The 15,196-nt window shown below is 63.8% G+C and overlaps 1 protein-coding gene across 4 annotated transcripts in view; it reads left to right on the top strand.

The window, feature by feature from the left end:
• Positions 1 to 14,050, top strand: part of CFAP46 (cilia and flagella associated protein 46) — a 95,315-nt gene extending 81,265 nt beyond the window's left edge. The window contains exons 45-59 of one of the 4 annotated variants that reach the window (XM_042960132.1): positions 384 to 481; positions 922 to 998; positions 1,500 to 1,630; positions 2,130 to 2,251; positions 3,105 to 3,184; positions 4,591 to 4,749; positions 7,896 to 7,969; positions 8,071 to 8,131; positions 8,202 to 8,237; positions 8,835 to 8,937; positions 9,992 to 10,104; positions 11,433 to 11,514; positions 12,077 to 12,213; positions 12,292 to 12,372; positions 13,398 to 14,050. In XM_042960132.1, coding sequence (XP_042816066.1) covers positions 384 to 481; positions 922 to 998; positions 1,500 to 1,630; positions 2,130 to 2,251; positions 3,105 to 3,184; positions 4,591 to 4,749; positions 7,896 to 7,969; positions 8,071 to 8,131; positions 8,202 to 8,237; positions 8,835 to 8,937; positions 9,992 to 10,104; positions 11,433 to 11,514; positions 12,077 to 12,213; positions 12,292 to 12,372; positions 13,398 to 13,522 — 1,479 coding nt within the window. In that variant the 3' untranslated portion in view covers positions 13,523 to 14,050. Of the gene's footprint in view, positions 1 to 383; positions 482 to 921; positions 999 to 1,499; positions 1,631 to 2,129; positions 2,252 to 3,104; positions 3,185 to 4,488; positions 4,558 to 4,590; positions 4,750 to 7,895; positions 7,970 to 8,070; positions 8,132 to 8,201; positions 8,238 to 8,834; positions 8,938 to 9,991; positions 10,105 to 11,432; positions 11,515 to 12,076; positions 12,214 to 12,291; positions 12,373 to 13,397 lie in introns of those variants that run through there. The other 3 variants (XM_042960133.1, XM_042960134.1, XM_042960135.1) reach the window with 3 other exon arrangements.
• The last annotated feature ends 1,146 nt before the right edge of the window (positions 14,051 to 15,196 follow it).

Here is a 15,196-nt window from a genome sequence, read left to right as displayed (position 1 = left end):
GCCCTGGGAGCAGGGTGCGCGGAGGGCAGGGGCACGCGTGTGACCACGCCTTGTGGCGTTTAGGGGACCGCGCGGAGGAACAGAGGGAAGGCACTAGGCTGCTGGTGGATCTTCCGTTTGTTACTTGTTTGGGTTCTTACGCCTGCATGTGTAGGGCAGGTCAAGTTTGCGACACAGGCCAAGAGGGTGCAAGCTGGGTGGATCCCAGTGAAGTCCGCGTGCGCCCTCTGCCCCCTTGTGGCGGCCGCGAGTCCTGCAGGGGTCGCGCCCCAGGCCGGCCAGGGCAGACCCCAGCCAGAGGCCTGGCACGAAGCGTCTGAGCACAGCTCAGGGACTGTGCCAGCATCTGGCGTGGTCCGTTGATTCCTGTCTGTCACACGCAGGCTTGGCAAAATCTCTGGGTCACTGAGCAGCATTTTAACCACCTGAATGAAATGCCTCCTACTTTTCGGATTCTCTTTCTGCAGCACGGGCGGGACAGGTAAGTCCTTCTTGTCCCTGTTCTGGGGACGTTGGCCACCCTGTTAAGAAGTCTAGCGGAGCAGCGTGGACACGGCACTGTCACTGGGGGCGGGGGGGGGGGGAGGTTGTCACCATGCAGGGCACGTTATGGGTGCACCGAAGGCCCTGGCTGGACAGACACAGGCCAGCAGGTGCTCCAGGCTGAGAGGGGGTGGGTGCGGCGTCCCACCAGGCTGGCATGACAGGGGGACACGATGCCCGTGCACCTGCCGAGCAGAGAGAAGTCAGACAGCTCACGGCGACGACTGTGCCCAGATGGGTCTGTTTCAATTCTGTGTCTTGACTTGGCCAAGGCATTCGTGGGGAGGGGGCCCCACCAGGGTGTGTGTGGTCCGCTGAACGGGCTCCCCGAGGGCCCCACGAGCTGGGCTCTGACCCTGCCCCGTGTCCTGGCAACAGGACCCATCTGTATGGCGCTGCCTACGAGAGACCCAGGTCGGTCCCTGCGGCCAAAGGGAAGATGCCCCAAGCGGGCGGTGAGTTCTGTTGCAGGAGGTGGTCCTCAAACACGGTCCTCAGCAGGGGGGCAGGTGGACCTGCCTTTCTCCACCGGGGGGGGGGGGGCCTGAGGGGGGGGAGGCTTGCTGGGTGGGGCTCGTTGAGCCCGTGAGAGACGGGAACTCGGGCAGAGACGTGTGTTTCCCAGGGCCGGACCCCAGCCTCGGCTGCCCTCGGGGCTGGTGATGCTCAAAGTCCCTGGGTGGCCCTTACTCGGCTCCACAATCTCTTCTCCCAGGAATCACTACTTCCCCCTTTCTTCCTTACACCTCAGGCACATAATTCCACTTCCTGTTTCACTGAAAACTAAGGAAGGCTGTAGACTGGGGGACACCCACCTGAGCCCCCACTCTGACAGCCACCATGAGTGCCCGTGTGTATCGACTCCCAGTGTTCATGCACAGCCCCCGCTCCGTCTGTCCTCGGCCCCTCGGACTATGGGGGGGGGGGGGGGACAGCGGCAGTGTCGGTCTCCACAGGCTTCTGCAAGGTGGCACGGGTGGCCGTGAACCCAGCCACCTTCTCCTGCCTATTGGCCGATGCCCAGCAGTTCCGGGAGCTGACCCAGGTGGAGGTGACCAATGAGGACATGGCCCTGAACTCAAGCACGGTGAGACCCCGAGCCCAGCTGCCTGGGCTGCTCCGTCACGCAGGTGGGACCAGGACCCCGGCCCGGCTGCAGTGAGGTGAAGGAGGGGTGCTGGGTGAGCGGCAACGGTCATCCGGACCCCAGGCGTTGCCGGGACGCCCAGGTCGGGGTCCTGGCAGGATGGCCGATGCTTTTCGACTCCTCGAGCGAGCCTGGTGCAGGTGCCTCCATGATGTGAGCAGAGGAACCAGTGGGGCTGGGGGCGCCAGGGCGGGCCCCAGAGGAGCGGGCGGCTGGGACCGGCAAGGAGTCTGGGGTCCGGTGGAGCCCGGTGCCTGGGGCAGGCCGGTGGGGTGCAAGGAGCCTGCTGTGCAGCTGAGCCGCGCCCCTGGCCGCCAAGCTTTTTTCTGGAAGGGCGGGTCCTGCAGTGTCTTCCTCACTCTGTGCGCTAACTGGGCTGGGATTTTATGAGGCCCCCTGAGACACCTCTGATCACGGCCTGATGTTTGGGCTGAGTCAGGAATTGGAAAACGCGCCTCTTGAGAGGGAAGGGCACTCTCTGCGGAAGTTTGGGGAAGTCCTGGCGTCCATGGAGGGGTACCTGAGGCCGCTGTTTCCAGTGCTCGGCAGCCCTGAGGCCAGGTACCTGTCGCGGGCTGATTGCGGAAGTGTTTGCTGTCTGAGCAGCTCCCGGCACGAGGGTGGAGGCCACGGGGTGGGGGGGTGGGGGTGGGGGGGACAGGGCAGTGCTAGCTAGATGTCGTGGTCCGGGTGGGGGCGGGTTTCGAGCACAAAGTCCAGGACTCTCCTCGGGACAGGGAAGGGAATCACCATCTCTCTGTCCCCAGAAGTGATGCCCGAAGGTGCTGGGGGCGGTCAGGAATAGGGGGCTGGGGGCCAGGTTGGCCAGGACGGGGGCTCAGCCTGCAAGCCAGCTCTGACCCCAGCCTCCCCGAAGCCCAGCATGAGCTGAGTGGCCGGCGGTGGGCTGGGTGGGCGTCATTCCCACGTGGAGGTTCGGGTCTTTGCTGTGAAGTTGATGAGCTTTGCTCTGCCCTAAATCAGACCGTGCTGAATTCAGACGGGAAAGGTCAAAGGGCCCCTCAAATCCAGAATGCCCGACTCGGAGCCTCTGTCTTAGGGAAAAAGTCCCGACTCTGCTGAAAATCTTTTCTGGGGGAACATCCCCACCACTCAGGTCCCCTCCGCCCCATGCCCTTGCAGTGCCTGGTGCCCGTACAGGGTGGGAGTGGGACACGTGGCCCGGGGTCCTGAACCCCTTTGACTTATTCTTGGTAGGGAAGGCAGAGGCCTTGGGCTGCCTTTGTTTCTGTCTGTGCCCAGTTATCCCTGCCCCCATCTCCGTGAGACCGGCCCCCAAAAGTGACACTCCCTGCCCTGATGTGAAACGGTCTAGGGAGATATTCTTTACGTCCTTAGTACGTGTGATTTTCGTGTGTTTTTAAAAACCTGAGGACGTGCCTTTGGCCTCCAGAACACAGGTGCCCACCGTCGTCACGGATTCAGGGAGACCAAAGGGCAAAGACAAGGAAAGGAAAGTGTCCCTGCCCCGGGGTGAGTGAGAGCGCGCCGGAGGGGAAGCTGGGTTGGGGGAGCCCAGGTGGGTCAGAAATAGGTGTCCCCTGAGGGTCTCCCAGGGTGCTGAGCGCCCACAGGGCGTGAGACAGTCCCCTCAGGGGTCTGTGCGCCCCACGTACCAGAGCCCGGAGCGGGGGCTTCCTGCACCCGCAGACCCGCCCCTCCTGGGGGAGCCGGTGGCCCGCGTGGTGGCATACTGCCCGTCACCCTCGGGAGCGGGCGCCCCAGATGACACGAGGGCACGACCAGCTTCTGCACAGGGACCTGCTGGCTCCTGAGTGAAGGACGACGCGTGCTGGTCTGGCCGCCCCTGGGGAGGGGGCGCCCAGCGCCTGAGCTCCGGGGGCTTCCCGGTCGTCTCCACGCCGTCAGGACAGCCCCTCTGGTTTCCCACTCGATGGGCCTGAAAACGTGGGAAATGCGCTCGCGCCGCCCTCCCAGCCCCGCGGCCGGAGCGGAGTGTGACCACAAGGCGTCCATCTCCCACCCGGCACCTGCGGTCGTATCCATCGCTCTTGTTCGAAGGCATTTTCATCTGTGTCCTTTTCTGGGGCCCACGCGGGGTCATCGGGCGGGAGGGAAAGGAGCGCGCCCTCCTCGGGTGCTCTGACCCAGCAGGTGCTCTGATCCGGAAGCCCCGCTGGTGCCCCCTCCCCACGCGGCGCTGCCACCGCGCACCCACCTGCACGCACTCGCGGCTCCGCAGCCGGACGACAGATGAGGGTGGGGGGTGCGTGCGGCTGCGGGGCAGGGGGTGGTGCTTCCCGCTCCAGCTGAGGGGCCGGAGTCGGCCCACCCGCGGTCACCTTGGTCCGCCGGGATTCGGACTTGAGATCCCCAGACGCAGCCCTCGCTCACCGCAGTGATTTGTTTCCCTTCGTGCGTACGGTAAATTCGACCGAGGGGTCTAGTGGCCTCACCCTTACTACCATTTATGCCTGTCGGAAAGGACAGGGTTTCTCTAACTGGCCAAGCAGGGCCCACGTGATCCTCCGAGGGTTCCGTGGTCACGTGGAGGAGCTGCCACATCACAGGTGCAAGGCTTCGTCCTCTGAGAGGTGGCTCCCTGGTTAGGAGTCGTGGATTCCAGGACCTGCTCCGGGAGGCAGGCCCTCAGACACGCGGAGGCCCGGCCATCCTGTGACCCAGGCTGCGTCCGGCTCGGAGCCGTGACCCAGCTGTGCCGTCCTTCCCCCAGACGCCCCCGCGCGTCCTGCCGCCCCCCTGCCCCCCTCCCGTCACAGGCTGAGCCGAGCTCAGACTTCTTCCTGTGTCTCCAGCCGATCGGCATCAGCGGTGACGGGCAGGCCCGCCCAGGGGTCTGCGCGTCCTCGGGAGCTCGTCTCCTGCGGCCTCCGTAGCTGGTGCTGCCCTGTCCACAGCTGAGCCCGAGGCTGCGAACGACACCATCCTCATTGCGGACAGGCATCTTCTGGAGCTGCCGCTGGAAGGTCTCTCCGTGTTTGAGGAAGGGGTGGACTCCGTGGCCCGAGAGTTTTCCCTGCAGATGCTGTGGAGCCGCCTCCGTCGAGAGGAGACAGGTGAGAGGTGTCCTGGGCCACAGTTAATTTCAAAATGGGACTAGGTTACCTTCACGTGGACTCCTGGCAGACGGTCATCATGGGCCGTGGCAGCGCTTTTCTAGGCACGCATGGGTTCGAGGTATTGCAGAACCGCTGGTGTGTGCCAGGCGTCTGTGAGTTGCGCCGAAGGGGGCATTGAGCGTCGGCCGTGGCCTGGCACGCTTGGGTTTGAAAGGCAGGGATGGCAGCCAGCAGCCGGTGACGAGCTAGTCACGGACTAGGTGGCGAAAGGTGATGACCGGAGGTTCGGGGGCCGGGACGCGGGCCTGGGGGCAGCTGCGGACTCCGGCTGACCGTGGCCTGTCCGCGGGCGCCTTTCACGCAGGTGCGCCGGGTATGGGAAGGCCCTCCCTCCGTGCCGTCCCCGGCAGACATGCTGCACTTCAGTGAGTAGGAAGGGAAGCTAAGAACAAATAGTTTGCACCTTCACCTGCATCCCGGATGGAGCGGCAAGGGCCACCTCTGCCCTTCCAACTGAAAGCAGGGGAAAGGCGACGTAGAGGGAACAGCGGCTTTGCGACACCAGAGAGCGGGCACGGAGCCTGAGCCCCGAGAGGGAGCCACGGGGGACGCGGGGCCCAATGCGCCACGGCCCGAGCCCTGGGAGGGGAGTCCTGGGACCAGGGACCGCCGGTGTCCCCCCAGAATCGGACAAAGACTGTAACCCCGTGTGTCCAGAAGTTTCCAGAAGCCCCCAACATGAGAAGCGGAGCGGAGACTCCAGGGAAGGCGGTCAGACTGATGAGCCCCCCGGCGGCATTTTAACGGCGTCCAAGGCAGAGCAGCCCCTTGTAAGATGGAGGCAGGAGGTCACAGACAGATGGGAGGAGGCCGTGCTGCTGCCTCTAAGGACGGGGCGGCGCCCGAGCCCAGGCTGGACAAGGTGGAGCCCGTTGTGCGCAGCCCCAGGAGGAAGCAGTCCTGGGCAAATCGTCCGCCAGAAGGACTCCTCTGCACAAGTGTGAGAACCACATGTGTGTTGCTTTAAGTCCCTCCATTGTGGTCACTTGTTATAGCGGCAACGGTTCTCACCGTGGAGTGACAGAAACACTGGCTAAATGGGAGGTGAGCCTTTCTAACGCTTTGCCGAGGGGTGACAAGCAGAAGTGTCCAACGGCCCAGGCTGGAGGCAGGTTCTCTGTGTGGTGAGTGCTCCCAGTACATGTCTACGGACAACCACAGAAGAAGGGAATCGGCGTATAGAGTCCACGCTGGTGAAGAGGGAAGACGAACGAGAGAAATGACGCAGCCGTGGGGCTGCGAGAGCCGGTGACGGGGAAGCACGCACAGATAGTGGGACAAACACAAACCAAACAGTGGGGCGACGGGACTTATTCCATCTAGATCGTAAGTAAATACACAAACGGGCCACACGCCTGCCCACTGAGTGACGGCATGGACAAGAGGACGTTGCACACACAGGTGCCGTGTGTACAAGCCACGTGGCTAAGCCAAAGGACACCCCGCGTCAGAAAGAGATCGTCAGGGTGACCGGAAGGGACAGCCGCCCACTGCCACGTGGAACAGGCTCCACAGCCAGAGGCGCCCTGGGGTGGGGTCGTCACACAGCGGCAACGGTTGATAGCCTCAAAATATGGGGAGCAGCACCCGGAACCATCCCAGACGCTGGCCGACGCCAGCGTGGTCAGCACGGAGACCACTGCCAAAAGGTGGCTTTCTTGAATCCCCATTTGGAAATTTAAAACCGCACCCCTGCGTATCTCGTGGGACTCAGGAGAAGTGATCACAGGAAGGCCCCGGACCGCTAGTCTCTGGAAGTGTGGAAGTTGAGCGTGGAATTTATGGACTTGGAGCAAAAACACAAAATCCTCAAGGCAGAGGAGGGGGGCCCGCAAGCACATGAGCAGACATCAGCAAAGAGACAAAAGTTTTTAAAAACTCGTAAAATAGACACATCCCAGTGAGAATGGTCAAGAAAAATGTGGATGGGGCACAAATGCACAACGTGAGGAGTGAAAAGAGACTCCGACCCTACAGATGCATCAGAGATCCGAAAGATGGTAAGACGACGCTACGAGTGACCTTACGAAGTACGTTCAAGCGCGCGGCCGAAGCAGGCCGAGTCCTGGAAAACACAGCTCGTGGACTCAAGGAGGAAAACTCCGCGTGCTCTCATAACCAACAAAGAGGGGAGATCAGTGGACCTACATCTGCTGTTGAAACCGACCGGGTAGACTTTCCAGAAACAGCTGATGTCAATCTTAACAAATCTCCCTGAGAATTGGGAAAAAGGGCCACCCCTCCAGCCTCTGTTGGCCCCACACCTCCAAACTGCCAAGAACGGCACAAGAGAGAAAAATATGACTTTCATCACCCATTCTGACCTTGAAAGTTATAAGCGTCATTAAATTAGACCAAGGGAAAACGAACTTAATAAGCATCTTAGTCACTGCAGAGAGACAGCATTTCTTAAAATGAATGCATTCGTAATAGAAATTCTTAGCAAACCGGCTGGGAGTGAACACCGCTCGCCCTGGCGGAGGGTCCATCCGGGTCCCCAGCAAGCCGCCTTCTTGATGGCACAGCACACAGGACGCGGCCAGAGCCCTGCTCTTGCGCCCCTTCCCTCCTGGAATGTGAGTGCACCCACAGGAATAAGAGACATGAGGGCCGACAGAGAGGAAGTCACCTGTCACTATTTCCAGAACTTGCGAAAGAATCCACAAGCCAGCAGAGCAGTGAGGTGGAAATGCCCGTGCAGGAGGCAGGGAGCCAGCAGGGTCCGGCCTCGCGACAGGGCCGCTGCAGCAGGCACACTGGCGGGTGCCCCGCGTGGTGTGTGAATGGCCAGCCAGGTGGGCCGGGGGCTTCTCTGGTGACTGTTCCTTTCTCGAGGTCTCCTGGCTCGGGCCTTTGCCAGTCCCGCGAGCCTTTACATGGGAGAAATTGCTGCTTTCACAACTTCAGAAAAATTAAAATCAATCGTTGTCACTACTTCTTGGGTTTTTTTTTTATTGAGATGAAATTTACAGAATGTAAAATGAACCCCCTTAAAGTGAACAGTTCAGGGGCGTTTAGTGCGTTCGTACTGCCTCGTGCCTCCACCTCTACTGGCTCCAAACACCTTCTTTTCTTGTCCGCAGCCGACGGGGCCGTGAAGAAGGAGGGCAAAGGCAGACAGTTCAGGAAGAGAAATCCAGCTAAGAAGGGACACAAGGTGGGCAGAGGAGGCCTCGCCGGCCACAGGCAGAGGGCCCGGGGAGCCCGGGGTCCGCCTGCGGGCCACGGGGCCCCTAAAGACCCTTGTCTGTGGAGCAGGACGCTGCGCCCCGGCTCATCCCCCCCGACTGCATCGTGGTCGACCCCGACAACTTCAAGTGTATCCTTTATCCGCCCCACCGCCCGGGACACCCAAGCCTGCGGGCTGTTGCTCCTTAACCCAGACCCAGTCATCGTGGACCCCTACGAGGAGGCCCGGGTCATAGGCAAGTGCCTCTCACGGGCCCTCGACGTGCACACACAGGCCACAGCCCCCCCGTGGACTCTGGCGCAGCGTGGCGCGGGCTCAGCGCTGCGGCCTCTGCTCTCGGCCGCCTCCCGTTACCCCGACCACGCAGGGGGAGTGGGGCCCTGGGGCCCGGACGCGCACCTGTGCTCTGCGGCCCTTCCTGGCCATCACAGCCAAGTCAGGACGTCAGTTGTACGACGAATGAGCCCCTGAAGCGAGGTCCGGTGACCCTCAGGGCCCGAAACGTGGCTTGGTGCCGTCCCCTGTGGCTTTAAGTGTTTAGTTCCTTGGGTTTTTCTTTTGCTGAGCTGGTTTTCAAAACCTCTTTAGGAGAGATTTAGGGAAGGGAAGGAGCGCTGACATTTCCACAAGCGATAGATGCCGACTCCACCATGTCCCCCTCTGTGCGCACCAGGTCCACCACAGCCACACGAGGGCCACGCTAGGTGCGCACCAAGGGACACGCCAAGGCCCCGCCGCGGTCACACCGGGGCCTGCTGCTGCCTGTAGCCCCTCAGGGTTCCACGTGTGAGACAAGCTCCTGTGTCTCGTCCCCATTCAATTTGTGTTGCAGACATGCCGACTCCTGTCTCCGTAACCCGGGAAATTTTGGAAAGATTCCGAGACTCGTTCACTGCTCTGTGGGTGGGACATCTGGGAAACATGCACTTCCCGAGGTCGGTGTCTGCTGTCTGGAGACACCGTCCCCCATCGAGCCGGTTTATGTGACCCACCAGAGGGGTGCTCCCCACACTCGGGGGGGGGGGTGGGGGTGGGGGCGGTGGGACCACTGGCTTCCGTCTCCCCCTGGCCCCTCGCTTCTCCCTGTTTCCCTCAGCCTCCCCCCAACCCTGAACCCCCATTTTATCCCGGGAACCACACTCCCACCCCACCCCACCCCCAGAGGCTCCTGTGGTCCAGCCTTTGGTCATCACGCAGTGGGCTCCTGGTCCTCAAGGTGCCTGGATGGCGGGGGGGGTGGGGGGGGTCATTGTCTTTGTCCCACTTTACAGATGAGGACCTGGCACCCAAGGGTGTACTTCTGCCCAAGGTGCAGGGTGTGCCCCAGGCTCTGGCACTTGGTTGAGGGAAGGCAGGGGAGAACCTGCTGGGGGCAGGGGGAGGGGGTGCTGGGTGGGGCTGTGGGTGGGCGGGGCCTGCGGGGGGAGGGGCGGGGCTGCAGTGGGATTGTGCCCTGGGGCCTGCTGGGGCGGGTCCTCCGGCAGATGCGCAAAGGCCTTAGTGGGCACGGCCTGTGGGGAGGCGTGGGGGGGGGGGCGGGGCCTCCTGGAGTGGTGCAGAGCGCTGGCTGGGAACAGGGATGCTCACCTGGGGTCCTCTCAGAGACCTGGGAGAGGTTGGCCATTAGGGAAGTGTCCTTCCAGCACTTTCCAGAGCCGCTGCACAGTGAAAGGAGGGTTCATTCCAGGGACGGGATGTAGCTTCTCAGGAGAACCACATGGGTAGAACCCAGGGTTGAGGGCAACAGGGGGCACCAGCAGGGTGGACATTAGTTCTGCCTGAGCGGAGGGGTGGGACAGGGAGCAAGGAGCACAGGACGGGCTTTGCTTTAGAAACAAGTCCCGAGAGTTTCTCCTGCCCGCAGCTGCAGCCCTAAGGACTCAGGACAGATTCAGTCCTGGCTGCCGCAGCCAGGACCCCCTGGGACGCCCTGGGATACCTGCTGCCTGCCCGGCTCCATCCACCGGGCCACCCTCCTTCCCTTTACAGCCAGGCTGAGTGGGAGCAGCTCCTGGGCAGCTGCAGTGGCTTCTTCTTCTACGGGATGGAGAGCTTCCTGTCCCACATAGTGGTGGAAAGGTTGGCTGCCACGAACCTACAAGGTGAGACAGCCCCTCGGCGCCCCCAAGCCTGACTGTCTGCCAGGACGACAGGAACCAGCACAGACACGGAACAAGGCCCCCGCGTCTCCATCAGGCGTCGACTGTCTGATGAAGGGCTCCGAGGGCTGGGGCCTCCCTAGAAGCATGGCAGAGCTGTGGGGGAAGCCCCTCCTGCCCTCACCCCCCTCCTGCCAGTTCCGAGTTCTGGACCTGGCAGGCCCAGCCAGAGTTAGGGCCTGGGTGGGTCATCCCCCGGGGCTGTGCCTGCAGAGTCCAGGAGGGCTGGGGTGGGCATTTCCGCGGAACATGCTGATCACGCCCCCACCACTCCTTCTAGTGTAACTGTGGGCACCCTGGGCCTTGTGTTCCCTCTGGCTGTCCCCTGAGGGCTTCTGAGTGGTGGTCTGGCTCGCCCTGGAGTCGCCTTTTCCTCAGCGGGTGGCTGGATGACTGGCCGCCCTACACAGTCGCTAGGAGAGCCTTTTCAAGGACCCCTCGGAGATGCCCTCAAACTGACCCGCTGATGGCAGCACGTGGACACTCGTCCCGTGGTCAGGGCACCTGAACACCGCCCCCCTCTGCCGCACACGGTCACCTGGTACCTGTCTCCTTCCCAGCCCCCTGGAGATGGGGGTGAGGCCAACACACCGCCCCATCCCAGAAGCCTGTCACCCGGCAGAGTCCTCGCCCCAAAGGGCAGCAGAAACAAGGCCTCTCAAGCTTAACTCTAAGCCTTCTCAGACGAGATGGTGTGCGAAGTCACCGTGCGCGCGTGGGGCCGACGGCACCCTTGGTGCCCCCCGCCCCATTCCCGACCAAGGCTTGTCCTCACGCATGGGAGGTCCCGCCTGCCCCTGGGGCAGCCCCCCTGAACCGCCCTCAGCCAGGCCGCCGTAGCAAGTGGGGAGTCCACCACTGTCCCGTGTGGCCCCCTGCACATCCATAGCCAAGTGTCACACTTCAGGCACTGGCACCTGTTTCATGGGCCCACGGGGCCAGGGTGACCGACTCTCGCCATGTGTGTCCAAATACCCCCCCCGGCCCCCCCTTCCCCCAGCAAGACCGTGGCCAAGAGCCTCTGCTGAGCAGGGGGCCAGGCCATGGCCCAGAGGGTGCCTCCCAGCCCCCCTGCCGCCCAGCCCAGCCCGCTGGCACCAGGAGCCTGTGAAGGGTGTGGGGTTCCCGAAGCAAATGCTGTGCCCGCGGGCTCAGGTGGCCGGGGGGCCTTGGAAGAGGGCCCGTGGACGTCAAGCCCCAGCCGGGCGAGGCCACTGGCCTCCTCCACCTGGGCGTGCGGCGGCTGAGCTCTGCCCTCCTGGGTCCCGCAGGGTGCCAGATGATGGTCCTGCTGGACCTGACGAGGTCCTACGAGAGCATGCAGCGGCACACAGAGCACTCGGACAGCAAGAGGTGCCCGATGTCCCCCCCCCCGCCCCCGCCCCGTGCCAGCAGCCCCGCCTCCACATCCCTGACTGGGGGGCTCGTGGTGGGGGCCGGGGGGCGTGGGGGGAAGACAGAGCCCCACGAGGGAGCCGGGACTCCGCAGTCTGCCCCGACCCCTTCCCTGGAAGAGTCTGGCCGGGGCGTTGTGGAGGCGGGAGGGCAGCCCCAACGCAGACCCCGAGGACAGAGGGCGGCGGCTGGGAGGGTGCCCTGGCTTCAGGGCTCCCCACAGGGCCGGGGGGGCCGCCGAGGTGGCGCAGCAGGGTCCCCGCCTCACGACGGATGCCGCGACTCCTGGCTCCACTGCCATGCTGGGAGTGGTCCGGAAGGATCTGGCAGCACTCTGGAGGCTTCTTGTTAGATGACGTTTAATCTGCCGAGGCGGGCAGGGTGGGGGGTGGGAATGCGTTCTCGATTCTTCCAAGAACTTGGAGAGCTGTCCATCGAAGGACACATGCCCAACTTGGTGCTATTCGGGCTGTGCACTGGGGACGGTTCAGGCGGTCACACTGGATCCTGGTCCCCGCAGTGTGGCCCAGCTGTCCCTGGAGAGGCCCGTCGAGACTGCCGTCCTTCTGAGTCTGGTGGGGGTCAGGAGCATCCTGGCAAACCAGTGGCCGACCTTCCTGCAGGACAATGCGCTGCGGGCCAGCGTCCTGTGGGAAAGTGAGTGGGCGCGGCCGTCCCCTCCCCGGGAGCCTGCCGGCGGGGTCCCTGGCCAGCCTGAGGATGTTTCTTTCCTAGATCTGTTGACAGCTGGCAGGCCCATCGGGAGGGCCGCCCATCTCCTCCGGCAGACGGGAGCTGGGGACACGAACAACCATGGTAACGGAAGCTGTTCCACATCCCCGCTCATCCTCTGCCGTGCAGGGCCACCTCCCGGCCTGTGTCCCCGCCCCTCGTCTCTGCCAGTGTCCCTGCAGCTCCACAGCCCCGTGTCCCTGCCCGCAGCCCCGCAGCCCCGCAGGCTAGGGTGTCTGCCTCCTGTCTCTGCACAGGCTGACAGCAGCCTCAGGGACGCCTGGCGTCCTAAATCCTTAAGGGAGGCACCCTGGCTGTTAGAACTGCCCGTCTGTCTTTAGAACCGTCCAAGTCACATAAGTTCTGAAAGCCCAGGTGTGCTCCCTGGGAGCGGGGGCCCCGGGACTTTGTTCTTCAGAGCAGACAGACACCCCTTCACACCTTCACGTAAGGTGCTGGGGCTGAAAATAAGTACGACACCAGCCATAGCTCGAGCAGAGCAGCGCGTTAAAGGAACAGTCTGTCGTAACTAAGAGAGGTTTATCCCAGGGTGACTTACCACGAAGTCTTCAGACAAACAGCACAAAGGGTTACGTGGTCCCCGGTGCCCGGAACACAGTGCCAAACGATAAGCGCGGCTTCGATGGATGGAGGAGGGAGGGAGGGCCTGGCGTCAGCAGGTGCACGAAGGTCGATGGCGTCTAGAAAGAGCCGGTGGTGGAGGAGCTCCTGACTTGCGCTGGGGGCGGCAGGAGAGGAAGCCGTGGCTCCTGCGTGCTCCGTGGTCCCGCGTTGATGGGCAGTGAAAGGAAGGGACAGCACCGTGATTGTCATGCACGCCCTGCCCCCAGTTAGTGGTGGCGGCCAGCTGGTGGCAGGAGGAGGCCCCGAGCTACTGGAAGCTTCTGGACGCCTCACACTCAGAGTGGGGAGGTGGTGCGGAGGGGACGGGGGGTGGGGACACTCGGTGTCCCGGGTGTGGGCGTGCGGCAGGGCCCGTGTTCAGGGCTACGTCTGGAGGCAGGGTCGGGAGCACCCCCGCCCCCCGCGTGCGTGAGCCTCTCTCGGGCCCCGGGCGTCCTGCCCCCAGTGAGCTGTGCCGTCCTCAGATGAGTCTCCGTGGGCTTCCAAGGACCAGCTGCCGTCCTTCCAGCCACAGCTGCATGGCTCCGAGCGGCTCCCCGTCGCCCTCAACTCGGTCCTGTATGGGCTGCCACACCTGGCCATTGGGTGACTCCAGAGGACACGGACCTCGACGGCCCCTCTGAGGACCTACCGCCCACCCCTCCCCACCCTATCCGTAGGCGCCCCTCCTCCAGTGGCCTTGTCCCCGAGTCCCAGTTCTGCGCAGGGTCACGCCAGGGCCTCCCGGTCCGGCTGCCTCTGGGGCTGCCTCCGTTCCCCCCCCACCACGTGCACCGGACCCTCGTGGAGGGGAGGGGATGCCTCTGGGGGCTCCGCAGGGTGGGTGGGGCGAGGGGTGCATCGGGGCTGGCTCCGCAGCTGCCCGACCCCCAGATCCCTCCCCTGCCCCGGGCGTTCCCAATAGTCCCGTGGTGGGGGGGGCCGCCTGGACGCGGGCCTAGGGGCTGGGACAAAGGGTGGCCTCCACGTCCCACGGGTGTCAGCAGCAGGCGGGCCCTTTGGAAGACAGCCTCCCTGGGGTGAGGCTCACGGTCCCAGATGCCCACCCTGGCCGCCACGCCCTGGCTCCTGGAAGTTTATGTGCTTTAGTAAAAACGACTAAGTCACTGTGGTGTGGTTTCTGTGACCCCGGGTACGCAGCTTGGCTCGAGTCCCTGGAGGGGGCGCTCGGTCTGGCACCATGCTGTGGCGGGGTCCAGCCAATATTTGCTGAGTGAATGCATGAACGAAAGAAGTCAAGCCCGGAGGAGGCCGGCAGGAGGTGCCCGTGGACGTGCCCTTGAGGCCGGGCCCCCAGGAGGCACCCGGAGGCTCTGTGTGGGGCAACCACATGTGCGCTGGAGTTCCCCAGCGTGGGACACACAGCCACGTCACCTCCCCCAAAGCTGGACTTCCAGCCCCCCCTCCCCCCCGCCCCCGTGGCAGCACCGCACGCAAGGACAGCCCCGGGAGAAGCCACTGTCCCAGGGTTGGACACCCGGCCAGAGTTGAGGGTGGCAGGAAGACCGGTGCCGTCCTGGCCCACGGGGAGCTTCGGGCAGGAGGCTGAGTGGCTAGGACCCGTGTCCCAGGGGTCTCCCAGGCTGCGGCCAAGGGGTAAGGGAGAGCCAGCTCCACGTGTCTCTGGGGCGAAGCCAACCCCGGTAGAGGGTCCGTAGGCGGGGCGGAGGGGGAGGGTCAAATCTCCCCAGGCACTGCGTCCTGGCCAGCAGCCCCTCGGACATCTGCCAAGGCCAGGCCACAGAGTGTCTTTGTCCCCAGGAGCCCGGCAGCAAGGCCCGGGCACGCTGGCCCTGGGGGCCACTGAGAACGCCCTCTCCAGGCCTCTGAACACTGGCTCTGGGGCCACCTGGGAGCCAGAGGCAGCCACCCAAAGGCCAGAGGATGCCAGGTCTCAGGCCAAGTGACCACTGGTCACCATCTGGGCTGAGGCTCGGGAGCTAAGCAGACAGACACGGTACAATGCTCGAGGGTTTGTCCCCTGGCGCACGCGAGGCAGGCAGGTGGTTGTACATCCTCCCGACCCCGAGTCCTGGACGCTGGTGGCAAACCTTCGCCCGCAGCAGCACGGCCTCCCTGCTCTGGGCCAGGGGGGTCAGCACCGGGACCTCCTGGGTTGGGGCCTAGGACAGGCCAAGTACCGAGGCGAAAAGCACGGAAGACGGCCACCGCGAGGTATCCCAGTGCACCGACCAAGGCTGCTGAACTAAACAGTAGTGACCACAGCAAATGCTAGGGAAGGTGTAGGGAGACGGGCGGGCAG

Source organism: Panthera tigris, chromosome D2, assembly GCF_018350195.1.
Source record: "Panthera tigris isolate Pti1 chromosome D2, P.tigris_Pti1_mat1.1, whole genome shotgun sequence".
Taxonomy (NCBI): domain Eukaryota; kingdom Metazoa; phylum Chordata; class Mammalia; order Carnivora; family Felidae; genus Panthera; species Panthera tigris.
The sequence above is the reverse complement of the archived record's forward strand: the minus strand, read 5'-3'. Positions and strand labels throughout refer to the sequence as shown.